The sequence below is a fragment of the Poecilia reticulata genome, chromosome 10 (assembly GCF_904066995.2).
Source record: "Poecilia reticulata chromosome 10, P_reticulata-male-v2, whole genome shotgun sequence".
Taxonomy (NCBI): Eukaryota; Metazoa; Chordata; class Actinopteri; order Cyprinodontiformes; family Poeciliidae; genus Poecilia; species Poecilia reticulata.
The window spans coordinates 31,423,960-31,445,904 of record NC_088839.1 but is presented as its reverse complement, the minus strand read 5'-3'; the positions used below and the strand labels follow the sequence as shown (position 1 = coordinate 31,445,904).

Sequence of the window (21,945 nt, the reverse complement as noted above, 5' to 3'; positions counted from 1 at the left end):
ATTTTTTTTGCCACAGACTGTGGCTCTGATCCATGTTAGAACCAGTTTAATCTGATGAAACATGACAGATTATGAGTCCTGATTACAGTAAAAATAACTACCACCAAAGTCCTGCAGGAAGTAAACTACAGATGCATCACAATACAATAGTGACATTTTATTTAAATAATTCAATACTAAAAAGGAAACTCATATTCATAACAGGTTGATCACTATCATTAAAAATACAATATTTAGTTTCTCATATAATTAAACAATGGCGTCTACACAATCAAAATAAACACAGTGATCCCTCGATATAACGTGGTTCACCTTTCACGGTCTCGCTGCTTCACGGATTTTTTTGTGCAGATTTTTTCACAGTGCATTTTGTTTTGCGTCCTGATTGGCTCCTTCTCTACCTGTGTGCCAATAATGTTACGGTATTTAAATATAAGTAATACAGATTGGCCATTCAGGAGATGAAAACTGAAAACTTTGAATGCCTGATGGAAAAAACTGGTGCACATCCGCTGACCTAGAAACAGGTTTTGTTCTTTGGTTTCAATGTAGAGTATTTAATTATGCTGTATAGTAACTGTAAAAACTAAAGGTAACTACTTTGCGGATTTCTCTCCACACTGCAGCAAATTAATGCTACATTTTCTTTCATTTGAAAAGACATGAATCTTCCCTGAACTCTCGAAAGGGCTTTGCCTCACACTCATTTAAATGTTGTGGCTGTCCTTGTATGGCTTTCTTCACCACATGTTTTCCTTCCACTAAGCCTTTTTATTGCATGGATATAGCACCGTCTGACTGTAATTATGACCAAAGAGCAACAGTCCAGCCATTTTTCTCTGCCGTTATCCTCGCTGATCATGCCCTTTTCCTACCGTGCTTTTTTTCCTTCTACTGAACTTTCCATTAATGTGCTTGTATAAAGCAATCTGTCTGCTGGACGGCTGAAAAGGCAGCAGATTTCTCTGTAAATAGATTTTGTTTAAACATTGTCTTATGTATTATTTTACTATGAAAGTGAATTTTGGGTGTTTGTTTGCTATAAGCCATAATTAGCAAGCAGAAATAAATGCTTGGAATTTATCAGTCTGTGTGGGTGTCAATCATATATATAAGCTTCATTGTTCAAACTGAAATAAATTAACCTTTCAATGATGTTTAAGTTTTTTAAATTGTGCTTGTATAAAAGAAAGAAAATTGCTCTGGGTGTGACAGGTCTCTAAGGCGGTAAGGCAGCGTCTCACAGCGGACGGCTCCTTCTCCCGGCAGTCAGAGGCAACAAGATAAAAAAAAATCTCTAAGTATGAAAAGACGAAAGGTGGAAACGACCAGCTGCCGTATTAAATGATAAACTGATAATGAAGTATCATCTCCAGAGGAGTCTCTCCTCAGTCCTCCTGTTTATTCACCAAACTTTCCAAGCGTGAGCAGCTATCAGATGTAAACATTTGTCTTCGAAGACTCAAGGAAAGCATTTTGTGTTGGATTTATTTTCAGCGCTCACCCTCAGATTATTTTCTACATATAAAACATTAAGGCATTCCATTGTGCCAAAAGACATCGAAAAATCTCCCTGTCCAAACAGCTGGAGCTGGTTACATTGTTTGAACAAGTCGACACAATCGTTAAATTGTTCATGCCAATCATGCACTGAAAGTGTTACCTTGCTGAAAATAAGTAACCTTCCTAAAGAAAATAGAGGACTGTAATGCAGTGCTCTCAAACACAGCACCGGCAGCATCGCGGCAGTTTAAAGCGGACTTCACGCTCCCATTTATCACCGTGGCTGCAGACGCACGCTACGAATTAGTGGGACATCACAAATGAGTAATTTTGTTGCTTCCTTATGGAAAATATCGGAAGAAAATAAGGTATATGATTGATTCAGAGCTTTCTTTCCAAATTGTCATACATTAATTTCAGAAAATAAATTATCTTTCTAGCTCACTAAATTATATTTTAAAACCAGAGATGATTAATACCTAAATCTATGATTTTCCCACTTCAATTTTTTTTTATAATAATTTGAAAGTAAGCCATATATCACCATCACAGCTGTCATAATTTCATCAGGACTTGTGCTGCCAAGTTGAACAATTATTCCTAAACTCTCCGAATAATAAGACACCCACATGTGGCCCTACTGTGCTGCAGCAGAGACGTGTTATTTCAACTTGCAGCCTGTTAGTAAAGGCGCATACGTCTGCTGTTTGGTGGACCTGGTGCCTGGCGCAGCGAGGGGGGAGTTTGTTTGGAATAAATACGGAGAAATGTGGTGCCAATTACATGCTAGCGTGGCTGAAACATTACCCAAGGATACAGTGGAAAAGACATAATCCCACAGATCTAACCACACAGATTGCTCCAGCAGAAATCATTATAGCTCAATCATCAATAAAAAAGGACTGAATGGGAAGAAAAGGCTACAGATTCATTTCTGCAAAGCTTAATATCTTCTTTAACTTTGGTGAGGAAAGCATGTGTGTGTACGTGTGTGTGTGTGTGTGTGGGTGCGTGTGTTTGTCTGGGATCTGAAAGCTTCTAACTTTCTGCCTCCAGTGATTACATCGAAAAAGTTTAAAAACACCAGAACTGTCAAGTTTAATTAAAATACTAAAATTTAATTACAGCTGAGACTCTTGATTAACAATTGAGTCACTCAACAGAAAAAGTAGTGAGCTATTCATCTGGGAATCAGTAATTTACCATATTCCAGTTAGAAGGTCAAACATAACAGCTGTAATTCTTGGGTTTTTAATTGCTGAGCTTCTTGAATAACCCTGTAAATTTTATACATTCATGACACAAATATGCTGTTTCAAAGCCGTTATGCGGGGTTTAAGGAGCGCGTTCTGTCGTCACTTTCAACACTCTCATTTCGCAGAGGCGAGTAGTTGCAGAATTAACAACATGAAAACATCCTCCAGTCGACACATGCAACAATTGAATGGATAAAATGGTTTCTGACCTATGGAGCAGTCGGCTCCCGTCCACTTGGCCTCGCAGACGCAGCTTCCCGTATCGGTGTTGAACGTGCCGTGACTGGAGCATTGCTCTGGACAAGTGCTCTTCAGAATCTCGCAGCTGATCCCTCCCCATCCCGGGTTGCAGTGGCACTCGCCGTGATGACAGGCTCCATGACCGGAGCACGTCGGGTCCACACAGTCCACTGAAGACACACAGCCAGGGTGACAGCTATGTCACTTTGCCACTTCTAGATTTAAACATATTTATTTACCCTGGCCACTCTGAATCTTCAACCAGCCAAAAGTCACTTTCAGAGAGGAAAAGCTCGAGAGCCGGATGATGGCGATCGAGCCGCAGCTGAAATTTTCGCAGGCTTTCGTTGCTGCCAATAGTAATTTTCCACCCGATGTTCAACTAGCTGCTCTACGATGTATTATTGGGTCGTTCCAACATAGAAACAGTATAATTATGCTCCATTATAGGCACTGTGAAACAATGCCCAATTAGTGTCTAGACTGATATGATCAATTACTATACTGATCTAGGGTAATAATTGCCAATTATGACCTACATAATCAACCTATTACTAACTAGAAAGAGTTGCCAAAAATATTCCATCTTTCTGCCTTATTCCCATTTTTATAAGGCTGCAACTAACAAATATTTTAGTAATCAATAATTCTATCAGTTATTCTGACGATTAATCGATTGCTCTAATTGAAAAAAGGAATATTATGTAAAATTTTCATTCAACCACTTCAGCTTTTTTATACAGTAGAAATGCACAAGAAAATGCAAATAAAATAATAATTACATTCTTTTTTAAATAAGAAAATAAACCTTATTTTTGTAGGTTTTTTAGTGATTGTGGAAATGATGCATATGCAGCTAAAAAATACTTCCAACATCAACATGTGGAAAATTCAGTCCTTCCTGTTTGACTTTGCCTCAATAAAGTGTAGAGCAGGTCTTTTGATTATATTTTTATTAGTTAATTATTACCTGGTCAGAAAAATTTTCTTTAAAGGAGATATCTTTTCTGAATTTCAACCAGGTGAAGCAAATACTCTTCCACTTAAAGAACTTTGGGAGAACATTACAAATAAAGAGTTTTTTTAATCGTAAATGTAAAATGCATATATATTTTGTATAGTTTTAGCTGAATTTCTGCTCTGACTGTGGTGTTCTTTCAGCAATTCACCTTTCTTGAGTCTGAATATACACCAGTTAGCTAACAATTATTCCAATAATCAATTCATCACCATTAATTGTTTCAGCCCTACTTTTTAATGCATTTTTATATTTGCAAGGAAACTTAAAATAATCAGGAAATCCTCAAAGACCTACAGATGCAGCTCCTCTGCAATGCTTCTTCCCTCCAAAGAAACCTCAACATATTCATTAGTGAACTCAATAGCTTTACCATGTAGGGTCAACAACTCCCACATGTAAATCTGAGCTGATAATTGCCTTTTATCTGCATGCAGATCAATAAAGTTAAATGCAATGAAGTGAAAGGGGTGGAGGTGGGAGGGGCAGCTGACAAGAAAGAGGAAGCAGCTCTTTCTTAACAGAGGAGCAGATGCCACAAACTGATTGATTTTCACAGGTGTCATCATCTGGAGGCCTGTGGTAGGGGACTGCATCGACGGGCAAAGCTCAGTCTGTTCAAGCTTGTACCCCCGTTGAGGTCTCAACACTTAAAGAGAGTTAATTTATACACACAATATCAATAACAACATCCAAAGCATTATCCGCTTGGTGGAGTTGAAAACGCCGATTGTTTCACTAGCAGAATGAGTCGATTTCCCCAGAGCATCAGAGAAACGTGTTGCATCGGCCGGCTTTGAATCCAGCAGGAAGAGTTTTTCTTTCTGGCTTACCTTGATCACAGTTGACTCCTTTGTGGCCGGTGTTGCACACACAATTTCCCGCCACACAGAGTCCGTGTCCCCCACACTGCGGATCGATACACTGGGTTGCTGGAACGTCACACTCTGTGCCCTTCCAGCCGCTGTAGCACTGACAGCGCCCCCTGGTGTACTGGCCATTACCGCTACACAGCACGGGGCAAGCAGCTGAGGAAAGAGATCATGTTTGAGGAGTCAAAATTATGCAAAAATGTAAGTTTGGACCATGACTAGATTATGTTCTAGCTTTATTAAATAAAATCTACATACATTAAACTTTATGTAGCTGTAATATTCTTGTAGAGAAGCACCAGGAAGTTGCTGGGAGGTCATATTTAGGACTAATCTCGCAAATTTTCAAAAATATTGGTTCTGACAGGTAACCGGGTCGTCAAAAAAGTATTAAAGCTTTTAGTATTATATATTTCTTCTGATCAATGAACACAACCAAAAGGTCACATTAAAAACATTTTTTTCCCATGTAGAAGCTGCTACGAAAGCCTCTTCTGGTTTGTGAAGTCTCACTCCAGCTGGTTTGGTTTGAGCTAAGTTGGGTGTGTCTCCATCGGTGTGTGTGTTCCTCAGTATCGTGGGATGAAAATGGGCGGGAACATGAGAATGTGGGCCAGTGTGAGCACGCAGGAGCTGTGGTCGATGCTCTGATGTCATTTGCAGCGATACTCAGCAGAACCTTGAGGTTGTGGTTAGATGAAATGTAATCCAGATACACACATCCCAACAGTGGCTTCAGTGACTGTGTGCAGCAACAGCACAGAGTGGCATGCAAGGCCCTCTGCAGTCAAAATGAATGAAACAAGGGGAAGGCATCTCAGAGCACATTATCTTGTGCACTAACATTTTTATTAAGGTCTGAAATCCATGCAACGTTCATTTATTTTTTTATTTAGCCATATGGTAATTATTATTATTAGTTACGATTATAGCTGATGTTACATTTTATTATGCCTCACTCAAATAAATGTAGCCGTTTCATTTTGTTTCAACCCAATCAGCGAAGGAAGTCTGCTGTCAATGAAACAGATTGTGAGCAAAACCCAGCTTGGCCCGGGTAGAACCCATGAAAGATGGGCAGGAACTGCTGGTTCCGGTCGGGACTGACTGAGGCAGAACCACTGTAAGGCCATGTTCTAATGGCTTAAGTCACTCATTTAACTATTTTCAGAATCAGTCAAATGTTTAAAATAAAGATGGAGAAAGCACTGCACCAAAAGAAGCTGCTTAAGGGAAAACAAGAGAAGAGGATTCTGCAGTTCAGTCAGGCTGTGAGGGAGCGAGAGAGAGCAAGACTTCTCACAGGAAGGCTGAACGACAAAGCTGCTGTGTTTTATACATTTAAAAAAAATTCAACCTCAAAGTTGTAAAGCTAAGGTAAGGATCTACATTCTCATATAAATTGTGTTTAGTCAACAGAATGTCTCCATATGGAAGACTTGTTATGAACTCAAGTCCAATTAGTACCCAGCCTGAGCTGTGAAACCCAATAGGATGCCTACATGCACATGGCATATTATAAAAATATTTTACTGAGTACATGACTGCAAGCATTCATCAAAATGGAAACAAAAAAGGAAATATTCCAGATGTGCAGGTAATGGAGTAATGCCTGCTCTTATTTCTGCTTCCAAATATCTTGTTAGATATACACAAAAACAGAAACAGCTCTAACAATTGTGTCCAATGGAAAGTTTTATAATATGTGGACTGTAAATATTTGACATATTTCTTTCAGCCTGTGTGACGAACTGGCTACCTGTCCAGGTTGAATGTCGTTCTCAGGGAACTAGAGTTCTTGATTTTCATGTTTACCTTTAAGAATGAAGGGAAGCTAATTCAAGCAAACGCAATTTATCAGTCAAACTCAAGGGATGGAAATTGATTTAGCTAATTTTTCTCCAGCTTGAGTAAGCCCACTGGGCCAGAATCAGTTTACCTCAGTATTATTAAGGTGGAAATAAAAAAAGAAAAATTTTTACTCTGAAGTCTAGATGGGTGGAATAAAATCAAACTGAACTGTGGCCTGGGTTAGACAGACAAAATATACTTGTTGAGATTAAGGTGAAATAGGTCCATGTTAAACTTATCAGATCAATTTTCCATTAAAAGAATATTGAACTGATAAGCCCTAAAAAGACTGAAGGGACCATTTAAGGCAATTATTAAAGCTGAGTAATTACCTCTGGAGCAGTAAGGTCCTATGAATCCAGGGAAGCAGTGGCATGATCCCGACACACACTCTCCATTCCCGTAGCAGTTGTGTGTGCACTCTGTCACAGACTCTGTGGGTGCAGAGGTGTGCAGCTATTAATACCTCTATGAACTGTCATGTTGCAAAAAACCTTTAACAACTGCATAGTGAAAGAAAACGGCATGGAAACCAAGCTGACTTCTTCAAAGAATTACGTGTCTCTTATGTGCTGTGCTCTGATCCAGCATGGCATACATTTACAGCTGTTTGTCTATGTCCCACTAAGGTCTAAGCCTCCATAGCTGTGCACTGAATGCTTACCGTTCGCAACTAAGCCCTGTTAAGTAAAATCCACAAAGATGCATTTTAAATTAGACCACATAATTCCATGTCCTTGAGACATTTCCTTCCCCTGCTGTCTCCTCTTCTGCATCACCAACACCCCAGCCCCGTGAATGACTGATCATGCCCACACAAGCCATGCAATCTCCTGAGTGTTTACAGCTCAAATCCTCTCTGAGTTGAAGTTAATCTGACATATCCTACAGACAGATCTTGTGTTCTTTCAACAGACCAACGCTCATAAATCGTAGCCCCAAAAGACCAGGGCCCTCATTTTGATGGGCGTTAAGAGGGCCAACTTTTATGTTATTACTTTAGCTTGTATTGGATGTTCATTGAGCCAGTGTCAGACTCAAGCAATTTTGACCTCACACATCGATACCTTCATATTTGTAGGGCTGGATCAATGGGACTCCCCAAAGGAAAGAAAAAGAAAAACGTTAACTCAACCCTGGTGTTTTTCCTTCTCCATAACCCACAAGGAAATTTCACAGACTTCAGAACACGGAAGAGGTTGTTAGGAGGGTAGGATCAATGCTCTGTACAGTCTTGCATTATAGTGCTAAGCACAATAATCCACTGCAGTGGAATGAAGACCTAAATCGACGCTGTGCGCTGCTCAAACTTTGTGGAAACTCAATTTGTCAGGGAAAGATTCTCAGATACTCACATTCAGGCCCAGCTGTTCCAGGAAATTAAAACCTTCCAAACATGTCATTACACACCATTCACACTCATTATCCCTCCCAGCAGACGTGTGTCCTCTCACCCTGGATAATAGTGTTGTAGGAGACAACTTCCACGCTTCGTCCGTCGTTATAAAATGCAAAGTGCCACACCCCTGAGTCCAGGTACTGGATGAATCCGGCTTGGTGGACGGTGACCGGGTGATCAATCCGGACCCTTGTGTCTGGTTCGCTCAGGGTCCACTGCTCTTTGGCAATGAGCCGGCTGCCATCCAGGAGCTCCACAAAGTCATACTGTACAAAAAACACAGAGAGCTTTTGTCAGCAGATAGAAGTGTTTGCTAATCAGTCTAAAAAGTAAGAATGTTTTTGTGTAGGATACTTTGTATGCAACCAGTGGATTTCCCTCTGATGGTATATATGCAAAGTTTTGAAGCAAGAAACAGCCAGAAGTGGATTGTGTATACATAGTAAATATTCACGTATAATAATTGTTGATTTTCCTGTGGCAGGTATTTGGAGTTGATAGATATTGTCTGGAGAGGTGTTTGTGTACTGATGGAACTGATACGGCTCTGAGGCAAATGCAAAAGCTACGTTGTGAAGCCTGATGGGAATTTAAAATACATTATGTGTTTATTACAGTCTGTTAAATTAACCTTGACAATGTGGTGTGAAAATCCTTGTCTAAAAGTCAGATTGGTTTAACGCTGCTTCATCTGCATGGAATGAAGAAAATATGTATCTGTTTAGTTTTTCCAGATTAAGTTTAGCATGAATGCCACATTTTAATGTCTCTAATGTTTAATATGTTTAAATTCCCTTATATTTACATTTATTTACATAGATTTCTGATAAAAATACACATATCAAATATAACAGATTTTGTGTATTTTTCCCTTTTCTTATTGCACGAGAGTATTTCTTTTTTCTTCTCAAACTAAAAAAAAACATTGATTTACTGTGTAAACAAGGTGCAACGGGTTATTCCTGCCAATGAGTAAAGAGGTGCATCTGCTCTCATTGCACCTGCTCAGCAGCACCTGAACCACGTTTTGACTGGAGCTGTAATGTGTAGCAAAAAACAGCGCAGTGCATACAGTACAAACAATCCCCAAACAGGCTGCAGGCTGCAAAGTAGCACAGCAGATGAAGACAGCAGATCCCCAGGCTAAAGCAGTTGTTAGCTACACAGATGTACTGTGTCTACACTGAAGTCTGTGGCTGGAAAAAGAGTCTGTGGGCTGCTAAGGAGTGTGATGCATACAGATTGGCTCTGTAGCTGCGTTTTGAAAAGAGCAGCAATTCAAATCCAGAGATGAGGCAGGTTGCTGCGAGTTAAAAAGCACCGTTCTTTTTCAGTTTCCATATGTAGATCCCAGTAAGATTTCTAACAATTTCTGCATTATGTTGCAATATAAGAAGAAAATGTGTTTATGGGACAGTTTTACCATTTTTACCCAAATGTTGAGATTCTGCAGATATATAACAGTCTGTTTATTCATGCATGATGGCTGCCACTATAGATCAAAGTCAACAAGGTTATTTTGACACAAGCACAGCCTGACGTGAATATTAGAAAGATCCCCATCATACAAACAGACATTTGGAAATTCAGACAATTTCAAGAACATCTTGATGAAGGAGAGAAAAATGTCGTTTGGGAGATTAATAATGTACATTTCTTATTTTTGTTACTATTTATTTTTTTAGTTATTTTATCTCATTAGCTTGTTTTTGTGTTCCCCTTCTCTATTCTATTTTTTTGTATTTACTTAGCATTTTTACAAGAAAAACTTTTAGAAAAACAGTTCAGACACCTTTAATGAGGCGAGCTGGATGCAATCCATCCAACCTGATTATGTGGAAGCAGCTTAGTGTTGCTGTTTCTGCAACATAAGAAGGATTTTTTTCCCCTCTCCCACCAGCCTCAGCCATACTTCTCTGACTTTGGAAGGAACTTCTACCAACCATGTGACTACAAAGCCAAACATCCCCCACTGCATGCACACTACTCATGCTACCAAGGTGCTCCGAGTGCAGACATTACATGATCTTCAGCAGGCGCTCTCTACTACCAGGTTTTCTGAGGCTGAAAGTTGAAACATATAAAAATTGCTAAAAACATCCTAAGTTGTTTAAAGCAGCTAATTTACTTTGCTGTTTTGTTCATTTTTCAGATGAATTCAATTTGACATCTGTGTTGAAGTTTTAGTCATTGACTTAAGAATTCTTCAAGATATTTGTATGCTTTTATTTTGAAGTGAGTGAAGACTGTTTCCTCTCTCACATTCTAACAACAGGACTAACAACCCTGCAGTTCTCTAAAATGGTTGAAAGAAGCATAAAAAAATACATCAAACTCAGTTTCAGCAAACATAAATGTGCATAAAGCAAGAGAGCGAGAGGTCAAGTCAACATCCTGATTCAAACTCCTTAGAGAGAAGTTGAGTGGGTTGGGAAGAGATATTAACCTGGCAGAAGTTGACTTCTCGTGTTGTTGACTTGAGGGGGAAGTAATAAAACAGTTCATCCGGCAAGCATTGCACCCCCTGGCCAAGCGCATACTTCGTGATTAGCTGGTGCGAAAGCCCCCTAACTCATCTCAATCTAACAATACAGGTGAATAGCAGACATGAGACCAATGTGAAGAGGTTCCCAGATGTCTCCTGGGTAGAGGGGAAAAGTCTGTGCGTTCCCAAGTCTTTGAAACGTGACCTGACCAACTGAATGCAAACCAAAAGAAAAAAAACAAAAAGTTACTTTCTTCAAACTTGTCTGATTTGTATCATCACAGACAGACACTCAATAGCTGATGGAGGAAGTCTATATTTGACAAAGGTGGAAAGGTTGTTGCACTTAAATGCTGTCTTGTCTTCCAAGCAGTGAATGCGACGAACAGTCAATATCTCTCATTGGGGTCTTTCATGCTCAGTTAAGTAAATGCATTGATTTGTTCCTCCAGTACCTGAGCAGAGTGTAGTTTAGAGGCGGACACAATGGACACAATGTTGCACATTGACAAGGATGAGTGTCGGAATAGCAGTGGCTTAAAACATGAACGTAGTGTCTTGCTAAGAAGGATGCTTTGGACTTTGATTTTGTTCCGTTGCCTTTTTCCATTCGTCCTTTCTTTCTCTTTTTTTTTTTTTTTTGCCTTGGAAGTGCAGACTAACTCACCCATTGTTACTTATATTGAACTTTTTTCCCATCAAAGTGTGGCCCTAACACTCAACACTTAAGTAAAGCCCACCTTTACTAAGAGCGAATGAGTAGAAGGTGAAGCTGAGAGCTTTTTCTGTTGAGTGTGGAGGAAAATAACTATTGTCTGAGAGCTTTCATCACCATCAGCACACACCAGACACTTACATGCACAGAAATGTCATTCAAGAGTTGGTCATCAGACATTCTGGAAACACTTCAGTTTGATATTAGCATATATTTATGGGAAAGAAAACACAGATAAAAACAAAACTTAGTTTTACAAATGAGCAGATGTTCAAAATTCACAATGCAGTAAGTGAATTAATGAGGACAAATAAATTACCATCGATAATTAGGATTTATTGACAAAGTTTATATTGTGTTAAAAGTACGAAAAATTTCAATGTTAAAACAGATACTTACTATTTCATTAGAATTTATTCAATTATTTGGTGAAAACTTATCTTAGATTTCAATTGTGGCAAAACATGGATGACAAAGATTTTATGAAGCTATAGAATAACATAAATATAATGGAAAACTACAGATAATTAACCGATTATAGATTAGTATCTACGACTAGTTAGATGGAAAACAAAAATATATTTTATATAAGGTTTGGCCATTTAGCAGCATGTACATGAAGTAGTGCAGGTTGCAATAGAAAAACATTTTTACATGTTTTGACGTTTAACCTCTAGAATAAATAATGGCAAACAAGAAACTCATTTTTCTCAAGCTTATTTTTAGATCACTATTTGACGGTTCCATCCGTTTTAGTTAAAATTGTTAGGTGGCTTTTATTTAAAGTCTGTCTTGAGACAAGCAATGCTTTTTGTGTGAAGGGTCAACATGTGCAAACTAAAACTAAACCCTGTAATCATTTTAGATCAAAACTGAAACAGTTTCATAACCAAAATCAACTCTGCAATCATGAAGAATTTCCGTAATTCTTCACTTAATTCAATGGTTTGGCAATGATTTACTTTATTTTCTATTATTGAACCTAAATATCTCTGTCACACTGTTCTCTATGTTGCCATGTGTGCTGTATATTGACAAAGTTTTTGGAAACAGACAATTATGTGAAACACCGACTCCTGGCATGTTTTTGAAGTACTTCTGTTCTAAATTGTGCAGGTAATTGGTCAAGAAGTACTTATATTCAAATTCAGAACTATGTGGTATATGATAATCCTAAATACATGTCTCCACACATATAAACAAATGAAATAAAGTAGAACCCAACAACAGTAGAAATCCCAACCAGCGCCTGTTCAGTACAAAAAAGCAAAGTTTTCAGGGTTTCTTTACCTGAGTGTGCGATGGTACGAGACCCTTTCGCCCATAAACTCCGATCAGTGCGCTCTTCTGCACAGATATGTTGAATTTAAGGAAGTGTGGCTGCTCCATGCTGAGCTGAGAGCGCCAGAACACCCCTGGTGCGACGCTCTGAGCCACCCGCTTTCCGATGTCCACCTGTCCGGTATCGATGGAGCTGTTTTCAGGTTGAAGAATCCCAGGCTTCCCTATAGCAACATTAAGATAAGACATTTACATTCAGTCACATAAACCACTCACATCTCACAGTTTTCATAAATTATTTCTCTCTGGGTTTTTCTTCGCCGTTGCTTTCCAGTGTTTCTCAATTAAGATAATACATAACTGTGAGTTTCATATTTCATACAGATGGGCTGTGACAAGATTAAAAGCCCCGTTTCCAAGCCCTGTTAAGCAAAAATAAATAAAAAGAATGGTATATATTTGTCTTTTTATAACACACTAACAGGGCATATCTCCCATTTTGTTTTTGGTCCTTGTGGTTCATGGAGTGAGGCTTCATATCAGATAAGGTGTAAATGGAATCTGTCAGAAGCACTTAGAGCCTCCTGGCCAGAGCAGGAGCTGCAAATCAAAACAATTTGCTGAATGATGTCCTCCAACCGTTACCTTACAGCGCCAAGATTCAGTGGGAGGTTATAGAGCATAGTATGTACTTACAAGGAAAACTGAGGTGGTCAACGTTTTATCACCTGAACAAATTTTCCTATTAAAAAGTAAAATGCATGAAGCTACTGCCATAAAAAAGCTGTGGCTGGTGTAGGCATGCTTATTGGAGATACAGAGCGAGCCTGGCGTCGCCCCTCCTCTTCAGAGGCATTGTGGTTGCCGACACATGTACTGTAGCTGTGACTATATCTGTTTGTGCCAGACCTCCTTTATTTGCATGCCTCAGTGTTGGGTGTGTAATGAGGCCATTGCCTGTCACTTCCGCTTCAGTCAAAGGGAGGCTTGGAAGCCAAGTTTACCTCTGGGGAGAATAATAGCTGGCTATTGATTGCCTTTAAACAGTCCAAAACCTGCCTCATGCTATCTTAATTAGCAGTACTTATGAGGATTTAAATCTAGCCCAGTTTAAACAATTGAGCTTTTGCCTGGCCTATTCAACTCAATTAATGCTTCCGTGGCCGTGCATTTTAAGCAGCCACACTGTGCTCGGAGATTCATTTGGCTGTTTTTTGCAGTAAAGGTGAGCTGAGATGGCCTGCTTGCTTATTGATGAATACACAATAACCCAAGATTATGATTAGGGACTACAGAGCTGTCTGAAGTGACTCAATTGGTGAAAGATCTCTACAAATGTCCCATGGTTCAGTTTGCAGAGAACAGTGGAGGTAATTTATTTATTTATTTTTTTACTATCGCAATCTGTCGTTCTTAGTTGTCATTTAAATCTCTGCTTGATTAAATTTGTTTACACTCTGGTGCTTTAAAAAGCCATTAACTTATTATGACAGGTTTTAGTTTATGCCTTTATATTCATTTTAGATGTAAATGTATCTGTTTTTTATCAGCACAGTTATTGTAATAAACACCATTTAAGTTCGTATGGGGATTTTGAGGTCTATTTAGTTTTACACAAACTTATTTATTTTGTCTTCCTCTTTGTTAAAGATAAAAATCTGATATGAAATTTTGCAAGCTTGAGTTTAAAGTATTATAGGGTATGCAAAAAAGCATATTAAAAATCCTTCTTTCGACCATGACTGCATGAATGTTTATTTTCATTTCACGTTAAATTTGGCCGGAGCACATAAAAACTGTCCCTCTGCTTAAGATGTGAAAACATTCGGATGTTTATATTCACTCATCAACTGTGAAATGTTTTAACCCTTTTTCAAGTGATGAGCATGAGTTTGAATTTATTGTTGATTGTCTCTAATCTACTTGAAAAGCTTAAATATATTAATTTACTGCTATATAAAAATGCTTAAAAGACCCGCCTTTTAAATAATCTTCAATAAAATGTAGGCCATCCATTCAGGAAGCCTCATGTTTTCAGAATAGCCAGGTATAAACCATCTGATGCGGACCGTCCTCCTCAGATGAAAGAAAGTTAGTTAGGACGATCAGCTGGGGCTCATGTCTGCCATGAACTGGAAACTGCTGGAACACCTGTGGCCACAGCGAAGCAAATTTCACACGCTCCAATATTAACACCTTTATGCTTGACTGAAGTTTGCAGCTGCCCCTCCGGCACATGCCACATGCTCTGTGAGAAAAACAATTATATTCATTGTAGAAAATTATTCATTTTTATGTTTGGAGGAGTCAAGATGAGGCTTCAAAGCTTTAGAACAATGGACCAGCACGGTGGTGGCACCATCATGGTTTTGGGCTGAATTGCTGCCACTGATGCTGCATTAGCCAAGGATAATGGAATAATGCAAATGGTGGATATCTCCAAATTCTGCAACTTTATGTCAAAACATGACAGTTGATGTTTAGTCACAACTGGATGTTCTAATAATTCAAAAACACACCAGAACTGGTTCTGGAAGGAAAGAATGATAACATGACAACATTCTGAACTCAAGTATAAAGAAAATAGATGGACTGTGCTTAAAAACAAAACCATAATTTAGATAAATTCTAATAGAATTAAAGAAAGAAAAAACCCAGCAGAATTATGCCACATCCCTGAGGATAACTAAAAGCAGCTTCTTGCTAATAGAAATATTAGGGAGTTTTTTTTTTTATATGTAAATTAGAGCTTATTTGCATTATTTTGGACCATGAATTTATTACAACTTTCACAATAAATTTAAATAAATTAGTTGCATGTGCCGAATAAACTGCTCTCAAACTCTCCTTGATTGAATCAGGATGTTAACATTTAATTCTTAACATCTTCAACTGAAACTGAATTTAAATTCAGTTTAATGAGTTCATTAAATTTCTAACCTCCATTGTTGAATAAGTGAGTGTTAACACGCTCGTACACACACACACACACACACACACACACACACACACACACACACACACACACACACACACACACACACACACACACACACACACACACACACACCTGTTCTGTTACATTTATGTGTCAAAATCTGAATAAGTTTGGTTCACCATTATACCTAATAAAACGAGAGGATTATGAGATATGATTTTATTAACTACAGTTATCTTTATAGGACAGGATTATGTCAGGATTATGACATCTTTGCCTAAACGGGTTTTCCAAGCTGGAATACATTGAAGTTCTGGTATTTTGTGCGAATAATTTATTTTAAAATGCAATTCAATCTATAAAAAAGAAAAGAACATTTTGAAATTAGAGTGAAAGCAAAATAAAAATGTCTGAGCCTGGAAAATAATACCGTTTTCAGAAATCTTTCCATTTCAGGAGATTATTTCTCTAGTTAATAACCAGCATCAGATCCTAAAATATTCACTTTTTATTAGTAAGACCTTGGAAGATAAATACATAATTATGTTCATATTAATGGGAAATCACAACAAAGTAAAAAATATTGTTTTTATTTTTTTAAGTGTAGAACTTAGAGATTGTGCAGAGTCCATCGTGTTGCATCAGCATGTTTCTACTAGCTCAACCAATCCAAAAAGTAGCTTTAACTCCACCTATTATGAGAACAGGTCTGTTCCAGGTTCTGATCCAGATCTATTGCTGCAAGTCCACAATTATTATCAATTAGAGAAAAAAATGAGTAGATCCAAGGAGATGCTGGAAAAACCATATAACACTGATGTTTGTAGACATCTAATTTAGTTTTCATGCTCATACTGTGCAGAGCTGCAGGAAAATGAAAGCAAACTGCACACAAGTGACCACAAGCTGGTATCAAATGGCCCGCGTGTTGCTGTGCTCTGCCAACTAGCAGAGGTCACAATAGATGACAGCAAATCCGTCCTGCCAAAAATGTCCAAAGAAATGCAGCTAAAATGTGCTAAAGGCGTCAATAAATGTCATTAAATGAGCAGTAAATCACAACTATATCTACTCTTTTTTTGTCTCTGTAACCACAAACTATATTTAGACATTTTAGTTTTGTTTCGTCAGTTTATATAACCATCTGAAGCTATAATCAATGTGTCCAAAAGGCTGCAAACATTTTTAGATTCTTTATCTCATGAAACACTTAAAATCTATCTGTTGTGTAAATTTCTGAAAGAATAAATTTGAAGGAATAGAAAATCTTAAACGTTTTTGCAAATGGTCCACAGCTTTGAAAAGCACCACAAGTAGTGGGCATGTAGAAGCAGGTCAGAAACAGATTTCCTGCTGCTGCTGCTTGTTTCTGCTGACTTACAGCAGATTGGAAGCAGGAGAGGCTGATTCTGTACGGGAGGCAATTACTGCTGCTATAGTGCAAAAAGCCAAACATCAGTCGCTGTCATTTCCAACACTGATGTCCTTGTGTTGGCACCACATTTCAAAATTTATGCATAAGTTGCATAAGATACAAATGGAAGTTTATTTTTTTGAAGACAGATTGTGTTCAAATATTTTAAACAGCACATCTGCAGGTTTGTTTGAAATGCTTAGGTACATAATAATATAAATAATACTTTTGTTTATTGTTGCTCATCATATATTTGTCATTTGTGTTAGAAACTACAACAATCTACATACAGCTGCACTGTTAACATTACGCAGCAATGTGTTATCTCCACTGCTTCGCAAAAGTATCTACATCTCATAATTTCAAGCCACAAACAAAAACATTTGTGCATTTTGATGGTCTAAATCATCACAAAATTAATCATATTTGTATAATGGAAGAAAAATAATACATGTTTAATTTCTTTTTCCAAATTGGAAAAGAGGAAGAACCAACAGAAATCTACCAAGACATGGAAGTTGAAGTAAACTGACAGGAGACGAAGCCAAGAGGCCCATTGTAGTCTGGAGGCACAGGGAAGCTGGTTGGATCTGATGGAAATATAGCTGCAGCTAAAGACAAATACGCTGCAATCCTAAAGAAAATATCAGTAGGTGGCTGAAAATGACCTGAGACTGGGGCAGAAGCTCACTTTCCAGCAGGACAGCGACCCGTTCGCACACAGCAAGAGACATACTTGAATGATTTATGATTAAAGCATATTTGTATGCTATAATGGCCCAGTCAAAGTCAAAGTCCAAACTGAACTCCAACTAAGAATCTGTGACAAAGCTTAAAAATTTATGTTTGCAGCTCAAGCTCAGTCACACTGGAGGAAAAGTGTGTGAAGCTGCTGGCTAGACACGTCAAGAAGCTTGCAGCTGTAACTACAGTAAAAATCTGCTTTACAAAGTAATGGCCACAGAGACTATAACACATATGCATGTCGCACTTCACAGTTATCCATTACTTAGTACAGTTTGAGGTTACAAAGTGAAACAAAAATGTATGACTTATCTTGCAGGGCACTATTTATCTGAAGGTGGAGTTTTTAAGCTACAAAATGAATGTCTTTTGATTTTAAAAAATGAGAATAAAGGTCCTACTTAATTTTTTTTGTCAAGACATAACATTTTAACTTAACATTGAAGTTGGTAAAAATGATAAATTGTTAAAAGTTTCCCTGTTATGCTCTGTAATTGCACGTTCTAGCTGGGCCCTTGCAATGCACCAGCCCAAAAAGCAGGCTTTCAAAAAGCTGGAAGCGGTTCAGCTCAGTTCAGAGTAGTAAATATTTAAAGTGTGTTTGGGTCTGATTCAGGTTTTTAACTGCTGAAAATATCCACACAGTTGTTTTTCAAACATGCTTGAGTGCGGAGGGTGAACACCTTCTGCGCCTTCCACCAGTGTTCAAACTGTGTGCACATTTAAAAGCCAGGAGAATTCAATGTGAAAGAGCTTAAAAGTATCTAGCAAAACAGTAACAAATCGATTCTGTTAGCAAGGTTGGAAGTAAGGAGACAAGTTTTTGCAAAGTATGAGCACAGTGACAACTGAAGCCTGAACTGCTCTCAGATTTAATCATCTCTTTTTTTCTGCAACTACCATCTTGTCTGATAATGATGTTTTCAAGAAAGTACAGAGATAAAAAAAAACTGGCTTGGTAAAAAATGCACAACAGCATTTATTAATTATCAAATAAAAAGAGTTTTAACTAATTCTAGGCTATAACTAACAGATGTCGTTTAGCGACAGGAAATACAGTTTTGTCTTTCTCGGTTAAGTGGCAGGTTTTATCCCACACAATTTTGGACAATTTGGAGACTACAGATCAGCTGATACCCACAAATACACTACAGTAATCTTTCTTAGATCTGAAATACTTTGTTGAGAAAGAGGAGTGAGCTGGATGAAAAGGATCTTCCCAACAGAATTAATATATTCATGAAGTTTAAATGTGGTGTCAGAATTACTTTAAAATGATTTTTAAAAGTTGCCAAAAACAATAAAACACCAACACAGACGTCAAGGTGTAAAAACGTTAAATGTATCAATTTATAATTTAATAACAATCAGCCCAACAGCATGTTGATAGATTTTTTTTTTAGCAAACATAAATTTGAAGATTTTATATGCTTGGAATAACTTTAACTAAGCAGTTGGACTGAGAAGACACCCTTGAGGGACGCCACATGAAAGGGGAGTTGAGGATGATGAAAAACAACTCAGCTTGCCTGTTAAGTACAAAATAAATAATTCAAGAGGAATTTCTTTAATGAAAGCACAATGCTTCAGCTGAAAGAAAAGAATAGGATGCCATAATCCAAAGTGCTCATAAAGATCTAAAAAGAGCGCTATGAATCTTTTATTAATGATCACAATCATTAAAACCTTTCAGAAGTATTAACATGCCGAGCTTTTGAAGCAGGATGGAACATGTTAGTGGCACAATGTTAGTTTGTCCTGCTTCCTGTTTAAAATGAGCCAGAAGAGTTTCAGTCATGAGACGAGTTTCGAAGATAAAAGAACAATGTCAAGACATCATCTAAGACCCATTTTATAGGGACATGAGGTCGTAACGTCCACTAGGACCAATAAAAGGAGCTCAGACGATTTCTAATCACTTCAGCTGACACAGAAAAAAGAAAAATGCTTCAAGTGATGGAAAATGTCAGAGAAAATGAGGGAAGAAGGGGGTCAAAAATAGGGGAGACTTTGAGAGCTGACACTAACAATCTTTGGCACAAAATTCTTCATAGTTTCCATTTACGTCTCCATCCAAGTGTGTCTGACAACAAGTCAACGTTTGCTTTCGCTTGACACCACTGGGAGTTTAGAATGACATAAAAGAAGAAACCCTGCAATAAAAACAATTAAGCACATTTAAAAAGCAAAGTCACAAATGTTTCAGTATTAAATTTGGCATGAGAAAGAAAAAATAATTTGAAACAGCAGGATTAATTGTACAGGAGATGTCAGTGTCTTTTCTTCTCACCATCAGCAGCCAGAGCTGTTACTATGCTTGACTGGGTGGGCCCTGCCTTCCCAACTCCCCCGTTTTCAAAAGCTGGCTGGTTTTCCAACTCCTGAAGCTGCCAGTTGAGACCAAAAAGGTGCATTGCTGCGAAAAACACAGACATAAAAGATAAACAAATCACTGTGTGGGCTTGCAGGAAACAATAAGCAAAACGCAAATAGTTTCAAACCACCAATCAAGCCACTTATGGACAAAAGACCTGTGGGAATGCGCAGTGCAGGCAGAAAAAAGCAGCAGTTTAACGCCAAACATTCGCCTCTACAGTCTGTTGTCTGTGGCCAGTCGGCCAATGGGTGGCTTTTGTGTAAACCTTACAGCGACACAGGCCAGACAAAGTCATTTCAATCGATATTGTGGCATGTTTCCTCAGGGAGTGCTGTTCATTAAGGTTCCAAAGTGTCAGCTACTGCATCAAAGAGAGCAGCAGCCGGAGTTTCTATTTTGACACAAAGCTTCCACTTCAGACAAACACAAGATCCACTGGAAAAGTCTTAAACTCCTGGAGTCTAATATGTAAGAGTTGCTGCTAGTTGTGTGTGAAAGACTGAGACAGACTGGGGGGCTTGGGTGGCTGGGGGGGGCATGAAGTGAAAGACTTTTAAGAAAGTGGAAAGCAGAGTATTGAGAGAGATGCTCACAGCAGGAGATGGAAGTGAGAAGGTTAGACTCTGCAACACTCCTCTCGTTGTCTTACATAACTAAAACGTGTCTGGCTTTCATTCAGACAACCTGCTTTATTGTCACAGAATTGGATGCAATCAAACTGTGCTCTTGTTGTTTTGGGAAAGTGAGGCGTTTCTGCAAGCGCAGCGAGAGGGCTTATCTCCTTCAAAGTCACCAGCCAAGGGAACATGCTGAGGAAGCATCTTGATTTCCGACCATTTGATCTGCGGGAGGAACTTTTCTCCAACACCCGTCGCACGCTGGGAAGATGGATATCGACTGCAGCAAATAACATGAGAGGTGGATGCAGGGCCAGAGAGAATATCAAATGTGAAGGAGACCAAAAGAGAGATGGAAAACTGGTACGAACAGCGTGTCAATAGATACTTTGTCAAGAAACGGGGTGCGGGTGTGCTTTGTAAAAAGCCTCCTGATGGAAATACACGGCATCAGTGGAATGGGGAAGCACAGAAGACGTGTCCTTGGCAGATCAAGTGAACAGGTGTGGCGTAGCCTTGAATTTCAGTCAGATTTGACATCAGAGTGATGATATTTAGCCATCTAGCATATTCAGTCCAAACCATACTCGGCCCCACAATCTATTTCTGTAGCCAATAAAGTGAACCAGACAGAGGAAACAATTTCTGATTGTTTCATCAATACTTTTAACAAGAACAATGCTTCTGTGACAGGAGTCGCCTAATATGAAAGAAATCTCAACACATCGACTAAAGTGGGAGAAGGTTTGAACTGTGTTCACATCTCAGTGTTTTTCTGACTTTGAGTGTTTCATCTTTATCTCAGTCAGTGAACTGAAACTTGCAAAATAATGCAGGAAACATTCAGAACATGCACTGAAAACGTGGGAGGAACTGCAGTCAGCCTTGTGAATAAAAGAGGCGATATGAAGCATTGATCAATTTTGGTCATTCCTAAATTCAAAGGCCTTTGATAAAGTTAGACACAGCCTTTTCGGGTTACAACAGAAGATTTTCTGCCATGACTTGTTTCTTGCTCTTCTCATCCTACATGAATCTATCGACACAAAATCAACAGTGGAGTTTTCTGATTAGTAAAGGTTCGTCAGCTGGCATTTAGAAGAACTTTCCTTCAATTAAATTGTTCCACAAATTCCCAATTTATTGGGTTGTCCTTTTGACAGAGTCGGGTTAAGTACAACCAAAACAAACAGCACTTGGGGAAGAAATGGCTGGTGATCTTTTGTTAAAGAGAA

General features: G+C 38.5%; 1 protein-coding gene across 6 annotated transcripts in view; it reads right to left on the bottom strand.

The window, feature by feature from the left end:
• Positions 1 to 21,945, bottom strand: part of LOC103471835 (teneurin-3) — a 190,230-nt gene that overhangs the window by 65,985 nt on the left and 102,300 nt on the right. For 5 of the 6 annotated variants that reach the window (XM_008421051.3, XM_008421052.3, XM_008421053.3 and 2 more), the window contains exons 6-11: positions 20,007 to 20,132; positions 12,630 to 12,844; positions 8,195 to 8,405; positions 7,073 to 7,174; positions 4,851 to 5,045; positions 2,969 to 3,169 (exon numbers count right to left, since the gene is read on the bottom strand). In XM_008421051.3, coding sequence (XP_008419273.2) covers positions 2,969 to 3,169; positions 4,851 to 5,045; positions 7,073 to 7,174; positions 8,195 to 8,405; positions 12,630 to 12,844; positions 20,007 to 20,132 — 1,050 coding nt within the window. The remainder of the gene's footprint in view (positions 1 to 2,968; positions 3,170 to 4,850; positions 5,046 to 7,072; positions 7,175 to 8,194; positions 8,406 to 12,629; positions 12,845 to 20,006; positions 20,133 to 21,945) is intronic. The other variant, XM_008421056.3, reaches the window with a different exon arrangement.